At 47.4% G+C, this 27,793-nt stretch overlaps 9 protein-coding genes across 9 annotated transcripts; 5 read left to right on the forward strand and 4 right to left on the reverse strand.

Annotated features, from left to right (window-relative positions):
* Nucleotides 1-188: 188 nt before the first annotated feature.
* EYB26_001117 (uncharacterized protein) lies at nucleotides 189-4,022 on the reverse strand (the record flags this gene model as incomplete). Its single annotated transcript, XM_054260428.1, has 2 exons — nucleotides 189-3,114; nucleotides 3,178-4,022. The coding sequence occupies 2 exons, from the start codon at nucleotides 4,020-4,022 to the stop codon at nucleotides 189-191; spliced, it is 3,771 nt and encodes a 1,256-aa protein (XP_054116403.1).
* A 6,550-nt stretch (nucleotides 4,023-10,572) lies between these two features.
* Nucleotides 10,573-13,569, forward strand: EYB26_001118 (uncharacterized protein; the record flags this gene model as incomplete). The annotated part of the gene is made up of 1 exon (XM_054260429.1): nucleotides 10,573-13,569. The coding sequence occupies one exon, from the start codon at nucleotides 10,573-10,575 to the stop codon at nucleotides 13,567-13,569; it is 2,997 nt and encodes a 998-aa protein (XP_054116404.1).
* A 612-nt stretch (nucleotides 13,570-14,181) lies between these two features.
* EYB26_001119 (uncharacterized protein) lies at nucleotides 14,182-15,691 on the reverse strand (the record flags this gene model as incomplete). The annotated part of the gene is made up of 3 exons (XM_054260430.1): nucleotides 14,182-14,445; nucleotides 14,506-14,613; nucleotides 14,666-15,691. 3 exons carry the CDS (start codon nucleotides 15,689-15,691, stop codon nucleotides 14,182-14,184), a joined length of 1,398 nt encoding a protein of 465 aa, XP_054116405.1.
* Nucleotides 15,692-16,028: 337 nt separating this feature from the next.
* EYB26_001120 (uncharacterized protein) lies at nucleotides 16,029-17,384 on the forward strand (the record flags this gene model as incomplete). The annotated part of the gene is made up of 3 exons (XM_054260431.1): nucleotides 16,029-16,063; nucleotides 16,120-16,481; nucleotides 16,540-17,384. The coding sequence occupies 3 exons, from the start codon at nucleotides 16,029-16,031 to the stop codon at nucleotides 17,382-17,384; spliced, it is 1,242 nt and encodes a 413-aa protein (XP_054116406.1).
* Nucleotides 17,385-17,868: 484 nt separating this feature from the next.
* On the reverse strand, nucleotides 17,869-20,477 carry EYB26_001121 (uncharacterized protein; the record flags this gene model as incomplete). Its single annotated transcript, XM_054260432.1, has 3 exons — nucleotides 17,869-19,437; nucleotides 19,488-20,294; nucleotides 20,355-20,477. The coding sequence occupies 3 exons, from the start codon at nucleotides 20,475-20,477 to the stop codon at nucleotides 17,869-17,871; spliced, it is 2,499 nt and encodes an 832-aa protein (XP_054116407.1).
* Nucleotides 20,478-21,019: 542 nt separating this feature from the next.
* On the reverse strand, nucleotides 21,020-21,649 carry EYB26_001122 (uncharacterized protein; the record flags this gene model as incomplete). Its single annotated transcript, XM_054260433.1, has 5 exons — nucleotides 21,020-21,055; nucleotides 21,118-21,308; nucleotides 21,369-21,479; nucleotides 21,578-21,593; nucleotides 21,644-21,649. 5 exons carry the CDS (start codon nucleotides 21,647-21,649, stop codon nucleotides 21,020-21,022), a joined length of 360 nt encoding a protein of 119 aa, XP_054116408.1.
* A 433-nt stretch (nucleotides 21,650-22,082) lies between these two features.
* EYB26_001123 (uncharacterized protein) lies at nucleotides 22,083-23,890 on the forward strand (the record flags this gene model as incomplete). The annotated part of the gene is made up of 3 exons (XM_054260434.1): nucleotides 22,083-22,248; nucleotides 22,304-22,529; nucleotides 22,579-23,890. 3 exons carry the CDS (start codon nucleotides 22,083-22,085, stop codon nucleotides 23,888-23,890), a joined length of 1,704 nt encoding a protein of 567 aa, XP_054116409.1.
* A 702-nt stretch (nucleotides 23,891-24,592) lies between these two features.
* On the forward strand, nucleotides 24,593-25,470 carry EYB26_001124 (uncharacterized protein; the record flags this gene model as incomplete). Its single annotated transcript, XM_054260435.1, has 2 exons — nucleotides 24,593-24,661; nucleotides 24,721-25,470. The coding sequence occupies 2 exons, from the start codon at nucleotides 24,593-24,595 to the stop codon at nucleotides 25,468-25,470; spliced, it is 819 nt and encodes a 272-aa protein (XP_054116410.1).
* Nucleotides 25,471-26,444: 974 nt separating this feature from the next.
* Nucleotides 26,445-27,749, forward strand: EYB26_001125 (uncharacterized protein; the record flags this gene model as incomplete). The annotated part of the gene is made up of 10 exons (XM_054260436.1): nucleotides 26,445-26,494; nucleotides 26,560-26,704; nucleotides 26,759-26,845; nucleotides 26,917-26,979; nucleotides 27,039-27,146; nucleotides 27,203-27,254; nucleotides 27,321-27,409; nucleotides 27,468-27,530; nucleotides 27,590-27,668; nucleotides 27,727-27,749. The coding sequence occupies 10 exons, from the start codon at nucleotides 26,445-26,447 to the stop codon at nucleotides 27,747-27,749; spliced, it is 759 nt and encodes a 252-aa protein (XP_054116411.1).
* Between the last annotated feature and the right edge of the window lie 44 nt (nucleotides 27,750-27,793).

Here is a 27,793-nt window from a genome sequence, read left to right on the forward strand (position 1 = left end):
AAAATAGAACATTGAAGGGGGGGCCGAAGTCGGCATACTGTACATATCAATTGGTCCATCATAATTTTTGATGGACACGAACAAGAACAAAATGTTCTCACTTCATATTTTCACATTAGTCGTCTCGATGTATTTGTCGATTTGGTATCACCATATATAAAAGATGATGTCCTAGGAAGGATTTAGCCTCACGTGGAGCGTTTCTTCCTGCCAAAGACAATGCCTTCATCTTCAGAGTCGATGTCTTCGTCACTACAGTCGCGATCATAGCCCTTGTCATGAGCAGAGCGTGCCGCTTTGGTATTCCTTGGCGTGATCGTGTCGCCTGTTCGGAGAATGGGAGAGACATAAGGCGTAACGTCTAGCTCCTTCTCCCGTTCTTCAATATGAGTGTGGAGGCCTTCACCGGAGAATGACGAAACACCCGAAACAATGGACGGTAAGCTTGGATGCGACACACTCTGAGACATTTCACTTGCACACTCATCAATCGATGTTGTCGAGATGGTCGCTGCTGATGGCGGCGAAGTCATCAATCCTCCATCCGAGGGTAAGTGATGTGTGGAAGTTGTCGGACTTGGCTCGATAGAACGATCATTATTCTCAATAGGTGTGGTTTCAGTAGCTGGCTCCTCTTCAGACCCAGCGTGATCGGCCACTTGGCGTAACAAGGTTTCTTTGGCAGACCGAAAGGATTGATCACTGACTTCTGGTAGGATTTGTTCTGATCGATTGCGACGATGCCCCGCTGACGACGGATTTCGAGTAAAATCATTTCCTTGGCTGTGTGGTCGGTGGTGCTGCTCCCATACGGTCGCAATTGGAACTTGAACCTGTCCCGTAGCAGACGCAGTACTCCATGCAACACTGGGTTCAGCATGGCCATCTGTCTCGCTCGCGGCGCCGTCAAGGGACAGCAAGCGGTCATTGTCACTTTGTGATACTTTATCTACTCTAAGATGAGTGGCTCCTGTAAACGTGCCGCCGGTGTTGGTTGTTGGCACAACGTGTTCTTCCATCAAGGTCTCAGTAGTCTTAACAGGTGGTGTGAAGCTTTTATTTGATGGCATTGGCCTCACCGTCCTGGCTGATGCCGTGGTTGACATGATTGACATGCGTTCCGGGGCAAGAGCTCGGGGGGTTTCATCCGCCATATTGGAAGTAGGTGCTTGATCAAAGTAGGAAGATCTTTCAGGCGTGCTATCTGGGCTAGCAGTGACGCTTTGAGAAAGCGGATGCTCCTCCCGTACAACTCTGAATGGACGAAGAACATCCTCATCGCCTCGTAAGCTAGCTCGGCGACCGCCTGATGCACCACTAGAATCTCTAGAAGAAGCAATGGAATCGGCAGAAAATCCAGCCGCACTCGATGGCCGCTTGGGGGTGCCTCGACCTTCTCGGCGAGGATTAAGCCACTTGGCCAGCGACTTGACACGATCAACAAATGGAACCTTGCTGACCGCACTCGTGACTTCTTCTTTCGAAACTTGGATACGGTTGCCTTTGCTCTGCGGGTCGGTCTTTTGCACCCAGTCGGCAGGGTCTTCCTTCAAGTCTTGCAATACCCACTCATGAGTCTTGATACCTTTGATGGTGATCCGATTTTGAGGATCCTTGTTGAGGAGACGGCGAAGGAGATGCTCTAGCATGGGATCGATGTCCTCATACACAAATTCGTCGTCTAGTCGTTTGTTGCTGTTCATCACACCGTGGCGCGGATCGGCACTGATTTTGCTGCTGTCGACCTCGACTGGTTTGAGTCGCTTCTTGGGGATGAAAAGGTCGTTCTTGCCGATGTTTTGAAACAGGCTGTATTCATCGTCCGAGACAAACGGCAGGCGCCCGAAGATCATGCCGTACAGAGTCACTCCTAGGGACCAAATGTCGATAGCGCCTGTGATTTTGGGACCTCGTCCATTGGCGTCGACATAGTCGTCGCCACTATAACAAAGCTCTGGTGCGTAAAAGGCCGGAGTACCAACAGTCTTGGACAACTCTCCACGAGCGTCGTCCAACTCGGCAGCATCAGTTTCAGTAACTTGTTCTTCATCCTCGTCTCTGATTGGTCGACCTAGATATGAAACGCCAAAGTCGGAAATCTTGACCTGTCCTTTCGCTGTGACAAGGAGATTCGCTGGTTTGATATCGCGATGGATGATACCCTGGTAGTGTAGGTATTCCAAGCCTAGCACTGCGTCTCGGAAAGCGCTACGAGCTTCCTCAATGGTAAGACACGGTACATAAGAAAGGTCGTCGTCATCCGAAAATTGATCAGTATCCGACGAAGAATAAGCGAGCAAGCTGGATGCTGTGCTGTAGCGTCTCTCAAGTGGGTAGTCGGAATAAGCGCCGTACATGCTCCCTTCCACCGCGGCCAACACTGAATCACGCATATGACGATCGAATTCGGATGCCGTGCTGTTGTATGACTGACTAGGGGATTGTCCATATTGGTCCGCATTGTCTGTGCGGTCATGTTGTAGAGAGAGGTTCTGGCTAATCGACCGTGCTAATGCCAATTCCGGGTTCGACTCGTCGTCCGATTCTCCACCATGCTCCAAACTCCAGGCAGGAATCAAGTGCCTATGATTGTTTTGTGCCTGACTACGATGTCTTTCACGCGCGAGTTCTCTGCGTCTTCGTTGGTTTTGGAGGTTGTTGATAATCATTTGACCCTCTTCCTCGAAGTACGGTGAGTCGGCCATTCCGTTCTTTTCTCGCTCGAGTCGCCTTTTATCCATCTGGACGACCTCTCTGACGCCTTTTTTGCGCCATTTAATCTCTCCATTCTCGACGTACTCCAACACAATGTATACCTTTTGGCGGTTGGGGTCATCAATAACTTCGAGAAGACTGACAACATTAGGATGTCGGGCCTTTTTGAGAATAGCGACTTCTTTCTTGACTTTGTCCTCCGGGTTGCCCAGCTTTCCTAGACGGCGACGTTTGGAGTAACGTTGAACAATTTTGATCGCGACTGGTTGTTTTGTGATCAGATGCCGGCCGAGTTTGACTTTTCCATGTTCGCCTCGTCCAAGCTCTTCCAAGATCTCGTACTCATTGATGAGTTTATTTCCGGTCTGGAGATCACGTTCAACTTCGGCGGTGTGGGTTCTAAGATAAAGTCAGTCAACATGAGATGACAGATTAAACAAGACACTAAACGGGGAGGCTCACTCTTTTGGTGGTTGTAGATGCGTCGGGTGGAGATAAGGGCTGAACGTATAGCCTTCATCGTCAGAGCCGACTGAAGGAGATGTACGAGCACTGCGGCCTGCGAACAGACCTGGGGTAGAAATCGGTGTGTTTCCAACAGTACGGGCACCGTTGGTAGTGAAATGATGTTCGTATGGTTTAGGATTCTCGGTTGGCGATGGATATGAGCTGCGCCCTCGGAGAAAGGGCTGATAGGGAGTCGGGTGGACTTGCGATTGTAACACCGCATAGGACTGATCAGGATATACAGGGAAATCGGCAGTTGTATTCACAGTATTGGTTTTCGGGGCGAGAGATTGGCCAAAGGTTAATTCAAGTTGTTGTGATAGTCTTCTAACTAGAGAGGAACGAGAGAGACTACCAGAAGGCTCTAGTCGAGAATCAGAGACGGTGTCCTCGTTCATCGCATGTAGAGAACTCGACGAGGTCTTCGTAGAAGAGGCTCTCGAATTGCTGGATGATTGTGGCATGAAATGCATCGGGTGCTGGGATGACTGAGAATCGCCTCTAAAGCCAGAAAGTTTTAGGTTGTGCTTGGATGCCAGCATCCTATTTGCGAACGACAAATTCGACTCAGAAGTCGATGAAGAGGTAGTTGGATGAGTCGGATCGTTCCATCCATTCGATCCGCTGTGCCTGTTGGACTCGGTCGGTTCTCCGCGGCGAGGACGGTGACTCCGCGCCTGAGGGCCCGCCTCAGGACCGGGTTGGTGTTGTTGTTCTGACCGGTCTTGATCATGGGTTTCTGAGGTGCGCTCAACATCCTCCAGACCAACGTGGGATGGTCGCCGTTCAAACTGCCCCATGATGTTGAAGGACGCTACCAGTTGTCTTTTACACGCAATGGGTACATCCTCTTCTCTCTCGGTGGGAAGAGCGGTGGCGGTGTTGTGGTCGTCGTATGTGCCGTATGAGAGCCAAAAATTCGCGGTTGAATCGAAGAAAACTCCCTGCGTCCTCTGGGACAAGATACCCTCATGCCTCTGGGCGTAGAATATTCGAAGTTGACATCGAGGAAAACGAATGGACGGACGAGATTCGGGAAGAGTACTACCAGGTGACGTCGATCCGGTCGGTTAGGCGCACGTTTTCGCTTGCACGGCAAACGCCCGGAGATGCGATGAAATGGATCAGAAAGACGAAAAACAGGATGTTGACGATATTATGTTGCTTTTGGACACAGTTGCACGAATAGACACAGGCGATTATATAGTGGATGCTCGACGCAGCAGTTGTAGAGGAGAGGTGGTGTGTCGTGTGGTAAGAGTTAAGTCAGTTTAAACTGGGCAGTGACTCTGTGTGGGTAAGTTAGTGTCCGACGGAAGGCACTGACTGGCCAACCCGGCCTGAGGTGGGGGGAGTGAATACCAGATGGACTGGCTGTCAGCGAGCATAACCAACTGACCAGGTCCAGTCTTGAATAAATAAACATGGAAAAATTGTATCAGGAGGAATAAAAGGGGTGGTCTATATTCAAGAAAGAGTGTTGAGGTCTGTCTTCTTTGCGCTCTTTTTCTCGTCCATTACCCTAAGCGGTGGGAAGCATGCAGAGTCTTGGCTCCGGTTTTTCTTGCAGTGTCAATAGCAGAATTGTCGGGGATAAGGAGTTATTTTATTCCCTTTGCATCATCTTACAACGGCTATTATACTTCCCGACCTTTGCACTGTTAGCAGCACGTAGTTACTAGGATGCCTCGACGATCCCTTCAAATCATAACTTTATGTTTGTCGCAAAAAAAAGTGATGAAAGTGTACGGACCACGTAGTACGGGTAGAAGGACCAGGATGGCTAGGCCGTATTGATCGTAATGCACTTACGGTATGATACGGGTGAGTCTAATCCGGATAAGGGAAAAGTGGCAGCTCCACAGTGGGTCGTTGAGCCACAAAGGGGATAGTTCAGTATACTATGAGTACCCAGACAAAAAGGTTGTTATGCCTGATACGACGTAGAATTCGTTGCTGCAGAACTTGTAGCTAACTTAGCTGCATCTACGGAGTATAATTACGTGCTAACTAGTGGTTCTAGCAGCCCAACGTGGTATGTAGCATCATCATTAGTGTCGACGGAGAACAATTCAATGATCGTTATTCCGGAGTACGAAGCATAGTCCGTGTACATCTATGTACGTAGTAGTTAGTCTTTATCTGGCCATGTTTGCTGCCAAGGCAAAGCTGTCTCATCCAATACGGAGTACAGACGATTAGCTTCGGCCCTTCGGGTAGACCAAGTGGTCCGTGAGCGTCTTGTTTGGACCCTTGTATGGAGCACATCCTTGAAAGTTGATGCTAACATAGTTAAGATGAAGACAGGTTAACCGAAACATCATTCAGAGCTTGGATGTTTGATTCGATGGCTACGCGCATTAGCTGTGTATCATGATATCGTAAGTTAAAGCCTGTCATGTCATATCATAACTTACTTTTGAGTCTGAATTTGACAGCCTGACTGGAATGATTAGGCATGCAAGAATGCGGGCGACTGTGTTTTGGATTTGGGACAATTGATAAGATTTTTCTAAAAATGTCTGAGTATCATCGCCGATGATGAGAATGGATGCGGCATGCACATGCTTTCTTGACGAATTGCCATGTCGAGCATATCCTATGAGGATCACTACTCGGTTTTTCTTTTCTTTTTGCTGAATCTGATGGTTCGGTCGGACGTACCCAGATTCCTGGTACAATTCGAGTCATGTCGCTGTCGCTGCCGAACAACCATGTACTGCTGGGTTCTACAACTACACTGTGTGCTCGATCATAACTTACAGAGCAGTCACTGCACAGTCCGTCTGCACTGGTCTGATAATCAATCGAATCAAAGGATTCGGACAAGTGGGCTCAGACACTTCACTAGTTGTCAGAGTATGCAGGTTATATGACCCCATAAAAGCCCCAGTCAGTACACCAATCAGCATCCGCCATGCATTTGACTTCCGTGTGGATCGTAGTGTGAGGCTTTTGATTTGTCCATATGGCTCCAGTTGCCTCCATTCTGTATCCACTCTAACTAGCTCACGGGCCAGTGATCAGCGAGGGTTTGATTGGATTCGCGAGTGTAAAGTGGGGTTCTTGATGGCTCCGTGGACGGTCCTCTTTGTTTAAGTTGGTTATTTGCATATCTCAGTCTCCACTTTCTGTATTAAGTGTAGTTTGATGTTCTGTATAACCAATCATATCGAAAATAAATTACACTTGTAAAGTCTAGCTCTTACTGTTCGCGGCAGTCAAACTCTCCATGGGCTGGCTGACTGTTACTGTGGTTGTCATGGCTTGCAAATCAACGTCGAGTCAATGACATCTGATGCGATGAAGTCCGAGAGATGGAGGCAAATGTGTCTACTTTTTCAACAAAGTTTATGATGAAAACGAAGTCTTGGATGTAACTTCGAATGGATGATCACATTTTGGGCAACATGCTGGTCCTAGCCCTAGAGTCATGTCCAGCCTGAATCGAGCATCATCAACAATATCGATTGTCCTCGTAATCGAATCTGCAGAGTCCTTGTAGACACCTATATGATCATCAGGAATATCCTTCATCGATCCTAGTTTCCATCGTATGATACCACCATCCCAGACTATAACTCCAAAGCATAAAGGCCACTATGCCCTGACTCATACGATCTCAAAAAGCTGAATAAATTGACTCTCACTTTCAAGTCCTGCAAGCAGCTCGTTTCCAATTCGAGCAAGGGTCTCGTAAATCAGACAAAAAAAAACGCGACCAGATTAGTAGACGAGATCCTAGTTGTGTGACAAACGAGCTCTGATCCCTGACAGTATTGAATCTATTGATGGCAGGCAGTGCCACATTTGGCTTCGCTTTGACCTTGGGTTTGACAGGTCGGTTCGCATGGACTCGCTCTTTGTACGAATGTACGTACGTATCTACTTTCGAGCGCATTGACAGGACAAATTGTTTAACCTACGTAGTACGGAGTAGATATATGTACGTAAGAAGCACGGTGTCATAACCTGGTCAACTCAATACGTAACTAGTTAGCTAACCAGGTAGTTTTTTCCTTTCTGTATGCGATGGGTCGATTTCCGAAGTCATCGACCAATGACAAGACTCGTATCCAATGAAAGCAGCCTAAATACAATTGATATACCCCGACCAATCATCGATATCAGGTTAGCTGCCACTCACCCATGCTATTCAAGACTCAAATAAAGCCTTTCCTTTCACATCCTGAAATAGTGAGGTATATTTTTCTCACAAAGAAACTTGAAGAATAAGATTGACGGGAACGGGAGGCGAGCCGCTTACGGCCCGCTTGGTCCCGCCTGCACTTGGATGAAAGAGGCGACTGAGCAGCGAAAATATTGAGAGAATATGGCGTTCAATAGTTAATCAAGGACGATGGTTACAATTCTCCGAGATGTCGACTTCTGCGCTTCATTGCACGAGGCCATCCTAGACCTCAACGGTTACTCAAGACTATCCCTAATCGTCTCAACGGGTACGTACCAACGTTTCTAAAAATTCAGCTAACAAACCCATGCACATTAATTTAATAAAAGTTCCACTATAGCAAACTCCGGGGAGACTAAAATTACTAAAACAACACAAAACAAGGACTGATCCAATCCTTGATTAGAACGACACTGAAAGCAGATAGGAGGCCATAACTTGCCAGGGCTAAGGACAGATTGAATTGAATGTCTATACCTTTTTGAGATTTGCGTGCAGCGTATGCCGTCACTTTGTCGGGCTTGATGTTGTTGCTGAAATGTTGAGATAATCCCTGACAATGCTGCTGTGCCTAGACAGGGCATGGTCTATACGTACCAAGGCAGCGATGTACTGTGTTTACGATATCCTGGTAAGACTTGACATGCAAGGAATCAACACAATTCCATAATCACGTCCATAAGTCTTCAGCACACACACACCCGAAATGATAGCCAACGCTGAAAAAGTGTATAACATCAAAAAGCTAATATACCTAACACTGCCAAAAAGATTAAAGCCCCAGCGTTTCACATGCATTGGATTGCTTCGAGTTAGATAGCGAGTAAGTTAGATGGTCTGTAGACAGACGAATCATCACGTCCTATCATGCTCGACGAGCTGAACCGTCGGGCCCCGAAGAAGATAAAGGACCGAGCCACTGAAAGCTAAAATCTACAATCATGAAGGAATACTATGTCGAGAAGCCAGTCAGAACCAGCGATCCACGGATAAAAGGACGGCTGGTAGCTAGCCCCTAAGTCAGCATCAATGCAGGGTTCTTTCATTTCCAAGGCTTGGTACAGTTACAAGCACGAGATTGTGGCACTACTAGCAGCCAGGAACGGAGCATTCAGTACTCCGTCTATCGATTGATATATTTCAAGATTGGAAATACAGGCGATATTGAAGTCATGCTAAGTATCTGCCCAAACATAATATGGTACATACATAGTTACTAACCTACTGACTTGCAATCCTTGGCGAGAAAAGGTCCGAGTGCTACGAGCTGGAAGTCAAATGCGAGATCAGATTGACCGAACAATCACCGGTGATCAGTGCTGAGAACACGCGCATAGCCGTCCGTAGTGTAACCCACTGTCAGTGCTGAGATCTTGCCCACAAGTTTGCGTTGATTAACTTAGTTACATTCGAGTTCTCGAGTTCTTGAATTTCGCAATGTTTGATCAGTGTAGTACGTACTACAGAGAGTATGGCCAACGGCCCTTGCATACCCAGGTAACCTAGTACCTTCACCAGACATGCACTCTACCCACGATACACGGGAAGGACACCTTAGCCCGCGGCTTTTAGGCAGACAAGTGGACACTAGATCTATACGTTGTCGTTATGCTACTGGTGGTAGCATTCAAAGTTCATCAAGTACGTACAGTATCTGCCCTTTGGGCCGATTTCTTTCCTTAAGCGCTTACGACGTTAGTTCTACTAGGTAAGCTGCATCTGCATCTGTCTGCAGGGCACCTTTGCTTTTTCGTGCGATGTATCCTATCAGTGTCCCCTAACTAACCATTTCGTGAACTCAATTCTTCACCAACGGGTGAAAATTTTTCTTTGCTTATTTCTGTTGGAACCCATCCTACGATCTTATCGTGTGGCCGTTTTCTATCCATGATAGCGATCTATGGGTATTGCCCTGCTCATTTGAGCACATAGTCCAAAGGTTGGAAGAGCATGGCAAGTCTTGGACTTTATCTTTGACTTTACTCTTTTTGAGATTTTCTCCTGCAAGGTTGGAGTCGTACGGCCTGTATGCACCACCATGCAGAGGCAACTTATCTTATTGAGTTAGCTATGTAGTACGTACTACGCAGCGGATCAATGTCGCAACTACTGCTGTGATACATTGCACGGCAGATGCAAGTCTGAGGCTACCAATAATGCGATGGAAATTGCTGTACATATGTAGTCGTGTGCTACTTGAGTTATACTCTCTGTAAGTAGACGGACCCTGTACGGAGGACTCGGGACACTGATCAGCGTTCTGCGATGGATATTCACTTCACGACTGTGGACAAAAGATTGTAAAGATCGAGTACAGGATTCCTGTTGTTCGGATGTTCCCTTCCTAATCCTGAATTGGCATGAATTGATTTTGATTGGTGGTGCTGTCTACGGGGATAGTCTCTACCATGGTGATATCCATATTTTCGGGAGACTTCAAATCAATTGATCTTTGAAGCGCAGTACACTTTAGCAACTCGATGTTACTATTGAATAAGTCACTCTTATAACTAGTACCAAGTCTACTACATAATGCCATATTTGATTTCAGAGTACATCTTGAAGACCTTCCTGTAATCGAGTAGCAACGGTTTCGTGATCATTGTAGTATAGCGGCTGAGCCAATCACAGTCCAGATTGACAGTGGTTGCCATAACAACAAGGGTGTTTACATCACCACAGCAGCATCTGGCTGGCCAACGATCTTTCATTGAGTACCAGACTATTTGCAAATAATTGATTGTTCAAATACCAAAGCGGCAGCTAACTACCAGTAGATGACTGTACTACGTAGTATTTACTCCGCCTCACGGAGTAGTCGTTATCACCATGGAAATCCACTTCTAGACCGTCCACATGTTTACTTGCCTTGCCCCGCCATGGCTGGGACCATGTTCCTCGATTGAATCATGAATCTGCCTTACTTCTTTCATAGTTATCTAGAAGGTGCATCAAACTCAAGATCCTTTGCTGATGTTGGACCATCCTCAACATCAACTGCTAAATGCGAAAGACTTCCATATGTTGGCTGTGATTCTCAACACATCAAGAGCATACAATTTTGTATGGAACCCCTCTAGGGGCCTCTAGATTGACCACACAACATCAAAAACGTCCAACGTCAAAAGCAAGGGCGTACGTACCGAACGCTGCCCAAAATGCCTTCGGGTGTTCTCAGTCATGCCTTCCTCGTGAGCACCATGTGGGCGGCAGCGAGCGTGGCTCAAGGAACGATCCCTTACATTCCAACACATACATTTACTACTTCAACGCAGGGATTAAATGGCAGCGACGTTATCTACATCCTTCAACCCAACAGCGATCAGTCAGCCGTTCAGCTCCTCGCTCTCAATTTGTCGTCAGTGATCAATCCAAGCAGCCCTAGCTATACCGTTCTCTACGATGACGTCCCCTTCCCGACCGATAACGAGGCGTATGTATCGATGCTCAATTCCAATGGATCCGTAACGGTGTTTACGGGCAATTGCAATTCGTCACAAGAAGCACCACGATTGTGGTCATTTCAGCCTGACAAATACAGTTCGATTGGTAATGGCACATGGTCGTCAGTGGCAGTTGATGGATCAAGCCCACAGCTCACGGGTCCGGGACATCTCTCAAGAGGGTTTGCGTATAATTCTTCCAATGACACTTCCCTCGAGTACTATACCTTCGGGGGCATGTGTCCATTCGCCAACGGCAATGAGTCGGACTGGGTGTCCAACGCGAACTACTCTAATAAGATGATTGAATTAACTGCAGCAAATACATCGATAGATTCGACAAACTACATCATACAACAAATCGATTCCACAAACTCGCCCATCGCAGAAGCCGGTTATTCCGTCACCCCCCTCCTAAGGACGAGCTCAACAACGCCAGGAGGCGTGGTCGTGCAGCAAGAAAGTTTCCTCTTTATTGGAGGTCACACCCAGACTGCGTTTCTGAATATGTCTGCTTTGGCTCTATTTTCTCTTCCTCAGGCTAGCTGGTCCTATATCTCAATAGGCGCCACTGTAGATACCGGTAGAACGGACCTTACGATTCGCGACATCACTGAAATTGAGCCTAGATCCGGTCATAGTGCTGTGATGTCGCCAGACGGAAGCAAGATTATTGTTTATGGTGGATGGGTGGGCGACACGAGCACACCCGCCGAACCGCAGCTTGCCATTCTTGAAGTAGGAGAGAATTATGGCGGTTCAGGAGAATGGACATGGTCAATCCCGGTGTCCACGGGCTCGGGGCCTGCACCAGGCTCCGGCATTTTCGGGCATGCGACAACCATGCTTGCCGGAGATGTGATGATGATTTTGGGAGGATACTCCATACCAGCGTCGTCAACAACATCAAAACGAGCTTCTTCGGCAGGATTTGAGTCAAGCTCTCAGGCTTACCTCTACAATCTTACTTCAAACTCATGGGTGTCTTCTTATACCGCACCAAGTTGTGCGGACACGGGTACAAGCTCTCATACGAGCGGCGGACTTTCTTCGGGCGAGAAAGTCGGACTCGGCATAGGCGTATCCGCCGCGGCAATCGCAGTTGTGTGTATTGCTTACTGTTACTGGTCCAGGAAACGATGGAGCCATCGTCGACAAAGAGACCAAGAACTTCGGAAACTGGCACTCGGCGCAGAACGTTCAAATATATGGGGTGAGCCCGGAATTGAGTCCAGTTATCGCGGACCTAGCGATGCCACGTTACGGAACTCAATTATTGAGAACATCTACTTGTCTGGCCCGAGTCATCGATATAGTGCGGTGCCGGTTCCAGATAACAACAAGACAGAAGCAGAAAGAAGTGGCTTGTTGTACGATGCATCTAGTCCATCGAGGGGTCTTCGCAGAAGCATGTCTGGTCGACCGCAACGAGTACATCCTGGAGGATGGTACGAAGATAACAGAATAGGCTTTGGAGCGGGACCCATTCATCCGATCGATGAAAGAGAGGAGTATGAGACGCCACCCGAAGAAAACTCTGAAAGAAGACCAGAGAGTGGAAGTTCAGATAGCAGTACAAAGAACCGGTACTATGATCCTTTCAAAGACCCATCTCCTTCGCCTACTCGTGCGCCTCTAATTGCATTCCATGAGGAATCTACACGGCAGCGTGAAGGAACCAGTAACGCATCTATACGCTCGGCCAAGTCTCGCTGCTTATCGCCTGACAAGAGCGAAAGAACACATTCTGACTTGTCAGAATCGTCCAGATCTGGAATATCAGAATTTTCTATACAAAGGTCGAATTTTGGATCTCAGAGAAGATCGCCACTCTCGTTTCAATCGGCTATTCCAACATTGGAACCGTCAAACAATGATGATGGCGGTAGCGGACGCACTTCCCCAGAAAAGAGTTCTCAGCCTGCAGTTGAAGAGGGTAGCATGAGATGGCCATTCGAGCGATCCGGGACCGTGGACTCATTTTCAACATCAGCCAGCCGCCACAGAAGAACTGCCATCGAAGGAGATACCTTATTAGGATTGGGACCAGAGTGGTCAACACCCCCCGAATCACCATCACGATTATCGGACCGAGAAAATAGGCCCAGCAGCAACAACTCCCAAACATGGATGGGAAGCATCCGGAAAAGCCTCTCGAATGCCCGAAGGGTCGTCCTCTCGAGTTATGGTAACAGCTCTCCCGTGGAGGAACATGCTTCGCCAGCAATGTTTGAAATCACCTCTCCTGTGGACTTTGGTGATGACGATGGACTATCCCCACAAATATCGAGACGAGCCTCTAGCGCATCGGTAGTAGCGCATCATCAGCGGCGGAAACAGGGCCCGAAAGACTGGGCCGTAGACGGCCGTTCCTCTCGACAAAGTGCCGCTGGCAGGCCGTCTTCATCGCGTCGAAGAAGTAGTCGCACAAACGATCTTGATGACAATGAAGAAGAGGATGATGCTTTCAACCACTATCTTGACATTGTCGATGATCCAGATAATGAACACCATCGCCGTGGCGGCAGCAGTATCGGTGCAACTGATGACGAAGATTGGGACGTCGAACTAGCTGCGGAAGGAAGATTGGTTCAGATTACATATACAGTCCCGAAAGAGAGATTGAGGGTTGTCAATGCCGGGGATGGGGATCGTGTTGTTAGTGATGATGCTTCGGAAGTGGTTTCTAGAACGTCTGAGGAGGGGAGATAATAATTTTCTTGCCTTTTACACAATCTGATACATGTTAATTGCCTACGTGTACATGAAGTACGAATGACTGATGGATGGATGGATGGATGTACGAAGGATCAATTTTGGATATATGGAGTCAAATGGTACGAGTTCCAATTCTGGCTCTCTATCAACCGGCGTTTTTTGTTTTTCTTTCCCTTCCTGTCGGATATTTGGGTTCCCAGACCGGCGGATTCCGTTTCATGTATGTATTCTGTTTCTAGTTTTCAACTTTGTGTCAGCAGTTGAGTTGTTGATTCCAACTCTTTTCGTTCGGGGCAATTATGTCTTCTTCGCTTGACCCTTTATTTTCACTTCTTCGTTTCTATTCGATGACTTGGTAATTAGGAATTTAGGTATGTAACAAATGAAGTTGAGAGTTTTCAATACTTGTGTAGATGACAAAATTGCTTGTATGCAGAATGGGCAGTTCTTCAATAAATGAACCAATAATGATAGGGCTAATCGCAACACGTGACTAACCAGCCACTTATCGTAACCTGTGCATGAATTATTCGGACAAATTAGTTATAATATACGTAACTATCTACATATCGTACAGTCTACACCCTCATCGATCTGATCTATCTATCATACACCAAACTTCTCGCATATAAATGCCGTCAAATCATCAACCACTGCATCTACCAGTCTCTGTTCCTGTCCATCGCAATCAATAGCCACCACGGAATCCACCATTGCTCTCCAAGACTGCTCATCCATTTCGTGAAGTGTTTTGTTGATTAACTTCTCAGAGCTGTGCCGTTGTTGTTCTTGGATGGTGTCCGCTTCGGTCGAGGTGGATATTGATGCTTCTAGGATGATGCCCTTTTTGGCGCGGAGAAATATTCTTGTCTAATCTCTCCCGTTAGTGCCCCATTCATTTTGAATACAGTTAATGGAAGGAAGTCATACCGAAGGAGGTAGAGAACTTGGTAGTGGAGGCCGCAGCCTTGGATCTTCCTCTGTGGGAAAAGTTGAGAAGGTAAATTCGGGCGTTTGGAGGAATTTGAAGTCGGTCGACTACACATCATTAGTACGCACAACCCAATTCATGTATGGGTGGGCAAGTTACCTTCATCGTCTGAGACGTATTCTGAATCTCTGGTACCTCCTGTAACTGTACCTCTCCCACAGTACCCGCAACCCAATTATCACCAGCATTAAACTCGCTCTCATTCATATTCAACCGATTCGCGCAATCCCGAACTTCACTGCCAGTGTCATATAGTCGCGCGAATTCATCCATTATATTGACGATAGTGCGCTGCATCGAAAACGGCTCCGCGGAATCGACCAGTCCTGCCGAGACATTTCCGACGGGAGATCGCACGCTACTCACGCCCTTTGCGAGGATATACGGTCTAGCGGGAGATCTCAAAAACGCACCCAGATTGTTAATATTAGGCGAGTCGAGTAAACAAGTCCCATGATGCAATGCTCGGTTTCGAGTCAATTTGAACGCTGAGCCGGAGACCTTAAGGGCTTGCGGAGTCGACTCTTCCGGCGGGTCTTCGATTCCGGTAGCATTTTTCTGTCGTGCAGAGTCCTTGGGGTTTTGAGTCAGCACGATGTCGTGTCGCTCGTTGACCATGGCGTTTACTGCGCCGATTTTTTGGAGTGCGCGTGCCACCATCTCCGCATGTCGGTCGCGGGTGAAGACTTCGCGGGGACAGATGACGCTGTAATTCAGGTTGCCTTCATCATGGAACACTGCGCCTCCGCCTGAATGTCGTCGCACATATAGCACATTACACGATGAAACTTCGGACCCGGATGCGTCTATCTTCTGCAAAGCCTTCAAATTCGTCTCAAGCCAAGGGTTCTGATTTCGACCGACCACGACACAAGGCCGATTGACATACAAGAACAAAACATTGGAATCCTCTGGCGTCTTCTGGAGAAGATATTGCTCAATTGAGAGATTGACAAACGGGTCGGACGAGAGCGACTGGTAGATCTGATGCTTGGATGAGCTCCGAGAGACGATTTCGGCGAACGCGGAGGAAGCGAGTGTTGTTAGTGTGCGAGTCGCTGCGAGGCGACTATATGCAGATCGAATTGAGAGCACGCATGATGAGTGCCGGAGTGGAAGCAGCATGGAGGCTGCGTTGACACGAAATTCGTTAGCAGTTGAGGATGTTGAGGTCGGCCAGCCGGACCGAGACCCTGCAACTCGGAGCGTGCTGGCGTCATCGGGGGCTAATCCCGTTTGAGGCAAGCGTACAATCCCCCGCGCTGGGTGAGTCAATCGGCCCGCCGACCTCGCAGATCAGATGTTGATTCGCTGTGAACTTTTTTTCTCTTTGCTTTGCTTCTTTCATATGGGATGACTTGTGCTTCATAATACTTTCAATCATTGTTTTCACAAGATTGGTATTCTGTAACCCGTCATAAGTATAAAAGTTTTGAATACGCACAATTGATATATTTGCAAAATGTCAACGTGGGGAGATTATTTCCGGGTGACGACGTGAGTTCTCCAAAATCACGACAACCACCACAAACCGACAGACTGACATGAGATAGCTACGGCGAATCCCATTGCCGCTCGGTAGGTTGCATCGTCGATGGCTGCCCTCCAGGCATGGCCCTCACTGAGGCCGATATCCAACCTCAAATGACCCGACGCCGTCCAGGCCAGAGCGCTCTCACCACACCCCGCAATGAAAAGGACAGAATAGAGATTCAGTCCGGCACTGAGTGCGGATACACCCTCGGTACGCCAATTGCGATGGTTGTTCGCAATGAGGATCAGAGACCCAAGGATTATGGCGGTAGCACAATGGATCTCTACCCTCGTCCCAGCCATGCGGATTACACCTACCTCGAGAAATATGGAGTCAAGGCTAGCAGTGGTGGAGGTCGTAGCAGTGCTCGTGAGACAATTGGTATGCCACATTTTCTTTAAAGCATCGTTTCAAGAAAGATTTACTGACCATGGAAAAGGACGAGTCGCCGCCGGAGCCATTGCAGAAAAATACCTAAAACTAGCCCACAACGTCGAGATCGTCTCCTTCGTCTCCTCAGTCGGAAACGAGCATCTCTTCCCCCCCTCACCTGAACACCCATCCTACTCCACAAACCCCGAATTCTTGAAAATGATTGAAACAATCGACCGCGAAACAGTCGACAAGTTTGCGCCTGTCCGATGCCCCAACGCAGAAGCAGCCGAGCGCATGACCAAAGTCATCGAGACTTTCCGCGACAACCACGACAGCATCGGCGGAACGGTCATGTGTGTTATCAGGAACGTCCCCATTGGCCTAGGAGAGCCAGCTTTCGATAAACTAGAAGCCAAACTCGGTCACGCCATGATGAGCATCCCCGCTACCAAAGGGTTCGAAATTGGCTCTGGCTTCGGCGGCTGCGAAGTCCCCGGTTCAATCCATAACGACCCCTTCATCCCTGCTCCTGAGGTCTCCGAAAACAAAGCCGGAGCCGGAATCGCAAACAAGGCCCGACTAACCACAAGCTCAAACAACTCTGGCGGTATCCAGGGTGGAATCTCTAACGGAGCTACCATCTACTTCCGCACTGCTTTCAAGCCTCCCGCAACAATTGGACAGGCTCAGACCACGACTACCTACACGCTTGAGGAAGGTGTGCTAGAGGCTAAAGGTCGTCATGACCCCTGCGTTGTTCCTAGAGCGGTTCCGATTGTGGAGGCCATGGCGGCCCTTGTTGTTATGGATGCGTTGTTGGCACAAAAGGCGCGTGAGGCGGCGAGAAGTTTGTTGCCGCCTTTGCCCAAAGGGTTGGCTATAAAACCGGAGACGGAGCATGGGAATTAGATCGCTGCATAGATTTCATTAATCGATACATCATGCCTTTGTTTCTTACTTAGTCTTATGCCCTCCACGTCACGAGAAGATTTATTCAAGTGTAAGGTGGTGGCCCAATGATATCGCCGAATAAGCCCGCCACACTTTCAAAGGGATAACCCGACGATCACATTGAGAGCATCAATTCCTGTCAAAGAGTCAGCTCGTATCATGATATTATTCCGTTGAAGAATCATCTGCGGAGTCAGCGCTTGAGGGTTGCGGGGAAAACCTGGAGGGTCAATTCAGTTCTCTTATACTCAAAGACATGAAAGACATATTTCTGTAAATTCATTGATAGCGCCTAATGTTACGTGTATAGTAGGCTAGTATGCATAGAGTAAAGAAAGCTAAATACAAATATATATTGTCCAAGAAGCAAAACCATACGCCTCATTTTCATCTAGGTCATCAAAACTCATAACACGCGTTGAAACATTATCGGGCCTGGCCATCACCTGAGTCGCCGAGAATAACGAACTGGTTCAGATCCCATGCCTGTCCGTGTAGTTTGGCTGCGAGTTACTCGCTTTGAGATGGGACTATCGTCGAGGCTCAATCCTTGCAGCCCAGAGCCTAAGCCTGGAGCTCGTGGTGCCAGATAATTTCTGTCATCGTTCTCAAATGGATTCCTGTTTCGGATCGATTTGTTGGTGTAAGAACTGATGGTCGTTTCGGCGTCAGAATCTCCGCCTGATATTTCCGAGGCGTCCGAGCCATCATCTAGGAACGGATTGCGGCGCATGTCCCTCTGGTAAAGACCGTAATTATAAGAATGTTGAGATTGTGACAAAGAGGCCTGTGAATATACACTCGTCGGTTGGTTTGATATGTACGATAGTGTGGGTGAAGCTGGTGGTGGAGATGAATATTGGTTTTGAGGGTTGGTTTGAATCTCAGCCGTATGTTGTATCGAAGGTTGTGCGGTAGCCTCTGGCTCTTTCTTGGTCTTCTGTTTTTGAGCTTGGGTCTTCGGCACAGCTGAGAACAAAATCAGGGATTCTTCAATAGCCAACAAAGCCGTTAAGGACTTGACGCACAATTCCAGATTTCCACTTTGAGAGAAAGTGCTGGAAAAGTTGTAGCTTAGACAGAGAGCGAGAACGAGAGTAGCCACAAATTTGATCAGAGAGTAAACGACCCTCTGAATGACTATCAGTGGTTGGTTTAATGAAGCCAATAGACCGAAACCTGTAAATAGGATATTCAAGATCAAAGTGCCCATCAAGACAGCATCATGAGGGATTGGGACCAGTCTTAGCCAATCAATTGACCATGCGAGTATGCTAAGAAAAAGAAGTAGCAGTCGTATCGAGGAGTATACCAGTGCATGTTCCTGGAGAATTTCCTTGCGGGTATCCTCGACTTTTGACTGCAATTCGGCGTTCTCGTCTATATCGTCCTCGGGAGACTTGATTGTGAATGTCTGATCAAAAAGACTTTCCAAACCAGTAGTGGCATGATAATCTGATGGGGCGAAGAACTTTGGAGGTGCAAAGAACACATCAGATGTGCGTGGAATATTATTTTGCTCGTTATCCAGGAGGCTCTGCTGAGAAGTTCTAGATGTTTGAAAGACGTTGCTCACTGGCACTGGTGTTGAAGGTTTCTGGTTTATTGGGTTTCGGAGCTGCCATGCGGGAGGTCGTGGTGCTGCAGGGAGAGCGCCTTGAAATATCGACTTGTGTGAGACAACCTGGGGAGTCGCCTCAGGCTTCGAGGTAACAAACATAGGACGGATCTCTTGAGCGACAGATGGTGTCCAATCCATCGAGTCTTCGGGTTCTAGAGGGGGTGTAGCCATCTGTGTGTTCGGTTTGGGGCTCTCTCGTGGCATGCTTAACTTCTCTAGAGGGAAGCGTTGAAACATGTCTTGTTGAAAGGGAACCCCTTGCGCCTTGGTCGTCGGTACCGACTGTGGTACAATTTTTTGCTGTCTCGGGGAGGCCACAGGAGTCAAATTTGACCACAGAACAAGAGGTCGCGTGTCATAATGGACCAATCTCTGAGAGAAAACCGTTGCCTGTTATATGTCAGTATGGTATTAGGTAGTGACCAGGCTGCAATACTGACCACGCTCATAAATAATATCATTATTGCATGCACAGCTGCAGGGAAAGAGGGCTCCATGCGACTTGTATCCTTCAACCACGCCCAAACCGCGAATCTGGCCACCATGACAATCAACTGGCACTCGTAGTATTGATTCAGCCCCAGTATACGACCGCTTAATCCCTCCACTTTGTGATGAATCTTGGGATTCCACCATATAGAAAGCGCGCCCAATAGCAACGCAATGCCGGCAAGGTCCTCGGACGAATAGCCAATATATGAAACAGCATCGCTTATAAATGATAAGTTCTTCGATTCCAATGGCCAGTGTTGTCCAGCAATCTTATCCAGCAGGCCGCACGCTCCTATCAGATCCGATACCAATTGACCAACAACACTCATCCAATACCCCAACGCACCCGCCACAACAAGAATACTCCGCCAATTTCGTCTTCGAGCCTTTTGTACCGCGCGGCTCATCTTGCTCCGCTCCATCGTCCTCCGCAAATGATCAGCCTTGGCCTCGTAACCCGTCTGCCGAATGCGACGGTTCACTTTCTGTTCGCAGTTTTCGCATACTTGCGGATAGGTTTCTTCCATCTTGCGGCGATATTGGGGATATTGTTGTTCATATATCGGGTAGGTAGGGTCATCAGAGTCCGGAAGATAGGAGCCAAGCGCCTTCATGAGCAGATGCTGATTTCGAACGCATTTGCTGCAAAAGAGGCCTGTTTGGTCGAACCCTGCGGACTCGAACGGAGACTGAGTGTCGTTTGGAATGGCGGGGTTGTCCGTTACTGTGGTCGGGGGATCTGTAATTTCGCCATTCTGTATAGGTCTGCTTAGTTTTTGAAATATACCACGTAAGACTCCATTGTCGGTACATACCTCATCTAGATAGTTCACAGCTTCGCAATGCTCGCAGCACCATTCTCGCACGCTTGTTGATTTCTTTGATGCAGATCGCTGACCACAGTAGAAGCAACGCAATCGCCTTGTGAGCAAGGCCATTGCATGTTTTGTGATGAGTTGGTGTGAAGGAAAGAAAGTCGATAAAAGTGAGAGAGGAAGGAGGGAATTTGTTGACAGGCAACCGGAGATGCGCAAAGAAATCACTAAACCCCGAGCGCACGGACCATCCCTATACCTACCTATAGGATTCAATAGATCCTCGACTTATTGTGTAAACATCCTTCTTCTTTTCATATTTTGTTACCAATAGGAACCCCCCCTCGGTTTCATTATTGTCACTAGACGTCTATATTTCCAAGATAGACTCATACCACTTGCCACTGCTAATCTCTTGACTTTTTTCCTATTTCCACCAAAACAACCCTATAATATTCTCCAACTTCACCGCCGTGGTACCTCGATCTAGTCATATACCTTGGTAGTCTGTTTATATCAACTAAATTCCGTGACTGATATCTGGAACTTCTACAATCTTTTGTCGGATCTATATATATATTTCTTTGTATTTACCGTAAGGACATCTGGTTCGGCACAGCGAAAGTACTCTCAACCTCCACAATATCATCCTCCAGAAAGTCATGTCAACAAGAAAGGCAAACATTACAGAATCGACGAGACTACCAACTTGATTAAGCCTGGAAACCTCAATGATTGCATGTGGCCTTGACGGAAACAGTACCTCTCCCCATATCGCTTTCTGTGCCTCGTTGATGGAACCGGTACATGTCCCGTTGTGTAATTGTACAAAGTCATTAGCAACGCTCTGCTTAAGGCCGACATAGATATGAGAGGCATCTTGCATCACCAGGCGTAGACAGTCTCCAACTTTTGCGCCGACCGATTCAGCAATCATGCGCGTATTTTCAAATGCTATTGACACAGTTAGATCACGGCTTCTTGTCTGAAGATGGCTCTATGAGACAAGCACACCTTGGAGAATTCGCGGATATGCAGGAGATTCTCTGGTTGATGGTCCATTATACGTGTCCAGACCTTCAATTGAGATCAATTTATCCATCGCCGGGTCAATTCCTCGAAGTCCTAAGGTCCATCAGCCCTAATAATACCCCATCAACTTGTCCAAAGTTCAAATCTGAAATATAGAGCGTGTTGCCTCGCTTGCTCTCCAAAGACCATACCTCTGTAGCGTTGTACCTATTCAGAGTTAGAGCTGAGATGGAAAATCAATGTGGCTGATTACGTACAACCATGTAGGATTGCATAAGTTAGTTCCATTCCGTTCGACGCCACCCAATCCGCGGCACCCAGTACGACTTCATATCAACCCTATCTCTATAGGTCAAAAATCTGATATTGCCAAGCTCCCCAATGATACCCAAGACTTTGAGCAATACGATAATGTGCATAGAATGGCCAACCAAAGTCCCCTCATTCGGCTTATCTGCACTCCATTTCGGAGACTCGTGATCTCTGCTTTGGCATGCCACCTTCCCAAGATAAACATTGGAACTTCAATTTTGTTCTTATCAGACACCACAACAATCCTTTCGTGCAGGCTTGGCGATAATGTTATATGCGACTACAAATGTAGGGTGCCTGCCTGCTGTGTTTCCCCTCAGTCGTGTGTTTCCTTTGCTCCGAGGCTGAAGTCAAGTGAAGCAGGAAGCAATGACTGACACCAAAATGGTTGCGGCTGATACAACAATGTCTGTCGACGAGAGCTTCAAGATAACTCCCAATCTTGAAGCGAATGTTTCGATTCACAATGGCCTCAAGACGATTGAAGTTGTCGTGGATGAGAGCACCGCTCTACATCGGGGTCTTAGGGCACGTCATACTACTATGATCGGTAGGTCTCTAGTCTCTTGAGAATCTAGCTTGTGCTAACAGTTGAATGATGACAGCCCTTGGTGGCGCTCTCGGCTCTGGTCTAATCATTGGTACCGGATCTGCTCTCGCTTCGGCCGGTCCAGCTCCAATTTTGATTTGCTACAGCGTGGTCGGATTCGTCGTCTGGATTATGTTGACAGGGCTATGTGAGATGGGCACTTATCTACCAATCCCTGAGGGCTTCACCGGATACGCTTCTCGATTCGTGGACCCTGCGATGGGCTTTGCTCTGGGCTGGTCGTAAGTCATACTCCCCTGTATCAGTTTCACCTAACTAAGAATGATATAGCTACTGGATCAAGTACTCAATGTCAACCCCAAATCAGCTAACAGCGGTCGCCTTGGTCCTCCAGTACTGGGTCCCAGCTGACAAGCTCAACCCCGGTGTTTTTATCGCTATATTCCTCATCGTCATCATTCTCATCAATTACATTGGCGTCAAATTCTTCGGCGAGTTCGAGTTTTGGCTCTCAAGCGCAAAAGTCCTTACTCTTGTCGGAGTTATATTACTTTCCCTAGTCCTCGCTTGCGGTGGAGGACCAGACCATGACGCTAAGGGGTTCCGATACTGGCACAATCCCGGCGCGTTCAAAGAATTCAATGCAAAAGGGGATCTGGGCCGGTTTCTGGGTGTTTGGAATACCATGGGGACAGCTGCCTTTGCGTACCTATCCACTGAATTCATCGGCGTCACTGTGGGCGAGGCACAGAATCCACGAAAAACCATCCCGCGTGCTGCTCGGTTGATCTTTTACCGGATTTTGTTCTTCTACATCCTCAGTGTTTTCTTCCTCGGTATGCTTGTTCCATATAATTCAAAGGAACTGGCATTTGCCACTAAACAGAATACCTCTGCCAATGCGTCACCGTTTGTGGTTGCTATCGTATTGGCAGGAATCAAAGTACTACCCGGCATCGTGAACGCATGTATCCTAATCTTCGTCTTCTCCGCCGCTATTTCCGACCTCTACATCTCTAGTCGAACCCTCTACGGCCTAGCACAAAGCGGCAAAGCTCCTCGTTTCCTCGCAAAAACAGACCGACGCGGTGTTCCCATTCCCGCATTGGCAGCATCCGCCTTCATCGCATTGCTTGCCTTTATGAACGTCTCCAGCGACTCCAAGGAAGTCTTCGGCTACTTTGTTAACTGCATCACAATGTTTGGATTGATTGTCTGGTGCTGCATTATCCTCAGTCACATCAAATTTGTCCAAGCATGTAAAGTGCAAAACGTTCCTGTCGTTCACTATCAAGCACCGTTGGGTTTTTGGGGATCATGTTTCGCGTTTTGTTTCTGTGTGCTGGTTGCGCTAACCAAAAATTTCAAGGTCTTTATTCATACTGAGTCGACCGGGAACTTTGACCATAAGAACTTCATCGTCGGATATATTGCTATCCCGGTGTTTTTGTTCCTTTTCACATGGTATAAGATCGTGTATAGGACGAAGGGGGTGCCGGCTTCAGAGGCCGATTTGTATACTGGACTTGCGGAGGTGGAGTTACATGAGAAAGAGTGGGAAGAGAAAGAAAGGGCAGATGCGTTGATAGAGAAGAGCAAGTTCACTATTTTCTATAAACGGTATGTTTCGTGGTTGCTTTAACATCATGATGCCTCGAGAGTCTTGTGGGGTTGCGGTATATAGATTGTTTTGTTTTATCAATCACCAAGTAGAATCGAAGTAGTCCACAAAACTCGTATGACATCTCAACACAAGAGATCATTTAACCAAAGGAAATCCTAGAAACCAGGTTGGTTACTACTGACCTCAACTTTTGACACGTATTACAACTAGATGCCTTAGGACTTAGGTCGCATCGTGGCTTCGCACGCCGACCGTTCTCACAAGAAATGATACGGCGACGTGCAGCTCGTTGGGTTCCTGGTGCCCGGAGACTGGAATAATCGAGTGAGACCATGTCTGCTCAATTGCACAAGAAATATTTATTATTTTTTGAAGGAACTAGTGTACAGGGCGCAACCTCTAGTAGTTAATGTGACTTGTAATGTTGAAGTAAGAAGATAAGCCAACAAATGTCATATCTTATCGTCCTTATCTTATCAGACGCCCGACAGTACAGCAAGATAGCGTTATTTAGTATACGTGGAGTTCCCGCGGCTCGTGGGAGCTTCAACTTTTTTGTTCATAGCTTCATGCAACTTCAATCCTGAACAGCTCAATCCGAAGGTTGTCATGAGCAGGACTATGCTGCAATGAACTGAGAGATCTACCATAGCCCCAGCCATTTGGGCTCCATCGACATTGCCTGCGACAACCAATTTAAACTCCGGAGAGTACTCCGCGATGTCAGCTTTGATTATTGCCGCGTTTGCGGTGCTCTCTCTGCTCATTGTCTCTTTTGCGTTGATCATTGTGAGCACTTCAAACACAGGAATGGATATTCTCAATTTATCACTGACGCGCAAAAATAGTCCCTCCACCTATTACTCTCATCCTCACAACATTCCACCGTTCCCAAGCTTCGTCGCAGAGGCACCTCAACCCATCTGCTGATCGTGCTCGGCAGTGGCGGCCATACAGCAGAAATGCTATCTATGTTGCGCCGCATACCACTAGACCCAAATACCTACACTTTTCGGACATACATTGTGACCTCCGGCGACAGTTTCAGTGCCTCGAAGGCTGTGGAATTCGAGGCTACTCTTCACGCGCAATACAAAGATTCGAAACATGCACAAAATCAAAACTATGAGGTCATCACAGTACCTCGTGCACGTCGAGTCCATCAGTCCTATCTTACAGCACCGTTCTCTACGGTCCAATGTTTCTGGGCATGCCTTCAAGTTCTTCGTGGCAGACACCCGGATCAACAACGCAGCAATCACAGCATCAAATCTCAATATCCTGATCTGATACTTACCAATGGCCCTGCGACGGCGGTATGCGTAGTGCTGGGGGCAAAGCTTCTAAGATTCTGGAATGCGCTTTTTGAACTGCTGCTGTTCAAGCCCGGTCAGACACCTAAAAACAATCAGCCATCTACGGCCGCACTCCGCACTATTTTCATTGAGTCCTGGGCCCGAGTCACAACACTCAGTTTATCCGGGAAGATTTTACTGCCCCTTGTAGATCGGTTCTTGGTGCAGTGGCCGAATCTTGAGGGGAAACAGGCATGGAGAGGGATGAGAAAGGCAGAATACGTTGGTACCATCATTGAATAAACACGATAATGAATGAAATATACCAACCTTCAGGGTACATATATTATGACTTCTGCTCTGTTCAATCTGCAGTACCATAGGTGAGCGAATGGTTTCAGTCCCTTCCTCAACCGGCTCCCAGATTTTGACCACTCGAAGCCCAACGCTCTCTAGTAATTCGCGCCACTGTTTCGCCGTGCGCTCCATCCCACTATTAAAAGTTATCATTGCCATATCTAATTTCTGCCTGGAATTGAGGTGCTCCCTCTTCAAGGACAATCAGCTCATGTAGCAGAAGCTTCGAGTATCCTCGTGTCAGGGCAGCAGACGATGGTGCTGAAGAAATGGCCACAACACATCAAGTTCACCTGTTGCACCTGCTCCGACCGAGAACTGGTTCGCTGGCTGCAGGTCCTGAGAGCATTTTTTCCTGAATCTAAACATATGGTACGCTTTTGACACGCAGCAATCCCCTAATGGTGATGACTATGTTAGGGCTTAGGGCTTAGGGCTTCGGGTTCTGGTGCGTCTTCGACCAAAAATGATTCTCAATCTTCCCCAAGACATATGATGACTAGATGTGTTATTTTCTACTACGCAGTAGAGAACTTAATTCTCAACAAGAATAATTGATAGGCCTGATTCAACATATTTACGACTCATCTTTAAATAACGTCCTTGTCAAGTCATACTGTAGATCGGACCATTGCTCTAACTGCAAGAGACTTATTCTTATTCAACCAGTATAGTATTTCCATGTTTACTCGTAGTAGGTGCTCCGTGTATCATAAATTAACTTCTCCACCTAAAGGTCCTAAACCCGTCCTTACCCCGCAGCCCTAGATCCATTGATCGGAGTCATCGGTCAGTCCGACGGCCTCCTCCAGTACATATAGCATGTCAAAGTCCGACACTTCTCAGGGGCCTGCACTTTGTTGAAATAACATCAAAATATTTCCCTGCTAAACACTCTATATATACCTACCAGCAACAGAATGGGTTACTCACTCAAGAACCGAAACGTGCTTGTCACGGCAGGCTCTCGGTATGTTCCCCCCTTCTCCGGCTTTCCCCTCAGAATAATGGAATTGATCTATTTGCGTGAAACAGTGGCCTCGGAGCTGTGATTGCGGAAAAGTTTGCGGCAGAAGGAGCAAATGTAGTGATCAATTATGCATCGAGTGAGGACCGAGCAAAGGAGACAGAGGCGAAAATTACGTCGCAATATGGGGTTAAGACTGCTATTGTTCAGGGAGTATGTTCTCCTTTCTTCTTGTACAGGGATATAGATGCCTAATCCGTAATCTAGGATCTGGGAATAAAAGAAGACTGTGTTAGGGTTGTCAAAACAGCCATTGAAGTGTTGGGTGGTCTTGATATTGTGATCTCAAATGCTGTGAGTCACATACACACACACACCTATCTAACTTTCCCCGATACAGTATTTGACTGGATTTGGGGGTCTAGGGCTGGACAAAATTCGCCAACTTCGCAGACCTCCATGCATTAGATGAGAGTGACTGGGACAAGGTATGTTACAGTGTCAATACTTTAGTCGAATAGTACTTTCTGACACGGCCAATGCATAGTGCTGGTCAGTCAACGTCAAGGGCCACATGCACACATTCCGCGAAGCCCTGCCAACCTTTAACGCCAATCCTGATGGCGGTGCATTCATCATCACAGCTTCTATAGCGGTAGGATGAGACCTGGACTGTGATGGCGTAGTAGAGAACTAACGTGTCTACAATAGGGATTGATGCCTGGTGGAAGCAGCTTGCCATATTCAGTCACAAAAGCAGCTTGTAAGTCCTTCACTTTTCTTGACTATCACTGGAAACATTACAGTCTGACTGACAACCACCTTGTAGTACTGCACCTGACAAAATGTCTCGCCAAGTCTCAGGGTCCTAAAGTTCGCGTTAATGCAGTGTGCCCTGGATTGTTATTGACCGAATGGGTAAGCAGCATATGCTACACACCTGGGTGTGATTGACTGACACGACATCAACCTACAGGGAAGCCAATTCTCGGAAGAGTATGTGAAGAATCACATTAATCAAACAGCACTGAAACGAGTTGTTAGTATACCGTTTCAAATATTAAAAGGAAAAAGTTGTCTTGGCTAACCTGGCAACAGGCCGAATTGGATGATACCGCAGACCTATACGTCTCTCTTGCTAAGAACGCATCGATAACCGGCCAGTCATTGGTTATTGGTGAGTTCATGCCATTCTGCCCATGTGAAGAAGATAAACTGACTGGCAAATATGACAGACGGAGGTTTCGCTATTCTCTGAGCAGCTAGCGACCTCGTAGTATGAAACACAGAAACATCGATATC

The sequence above is a fragment of the Talaromyces marneffei genome, chromosome 1, assembly GCF_009556855.1.
Source record: "Talaromyces marneffei chromosome 1, complete sequence".
In the NCBI taxonomy this organism is placed as follows: domain Eukaryota; kingdom Fungi; phylum Ascomycota; class Eurotiomycetes; order Eurotiales; family Trichocomaceae; genus Talaromyces; species Talaromyces marneffei.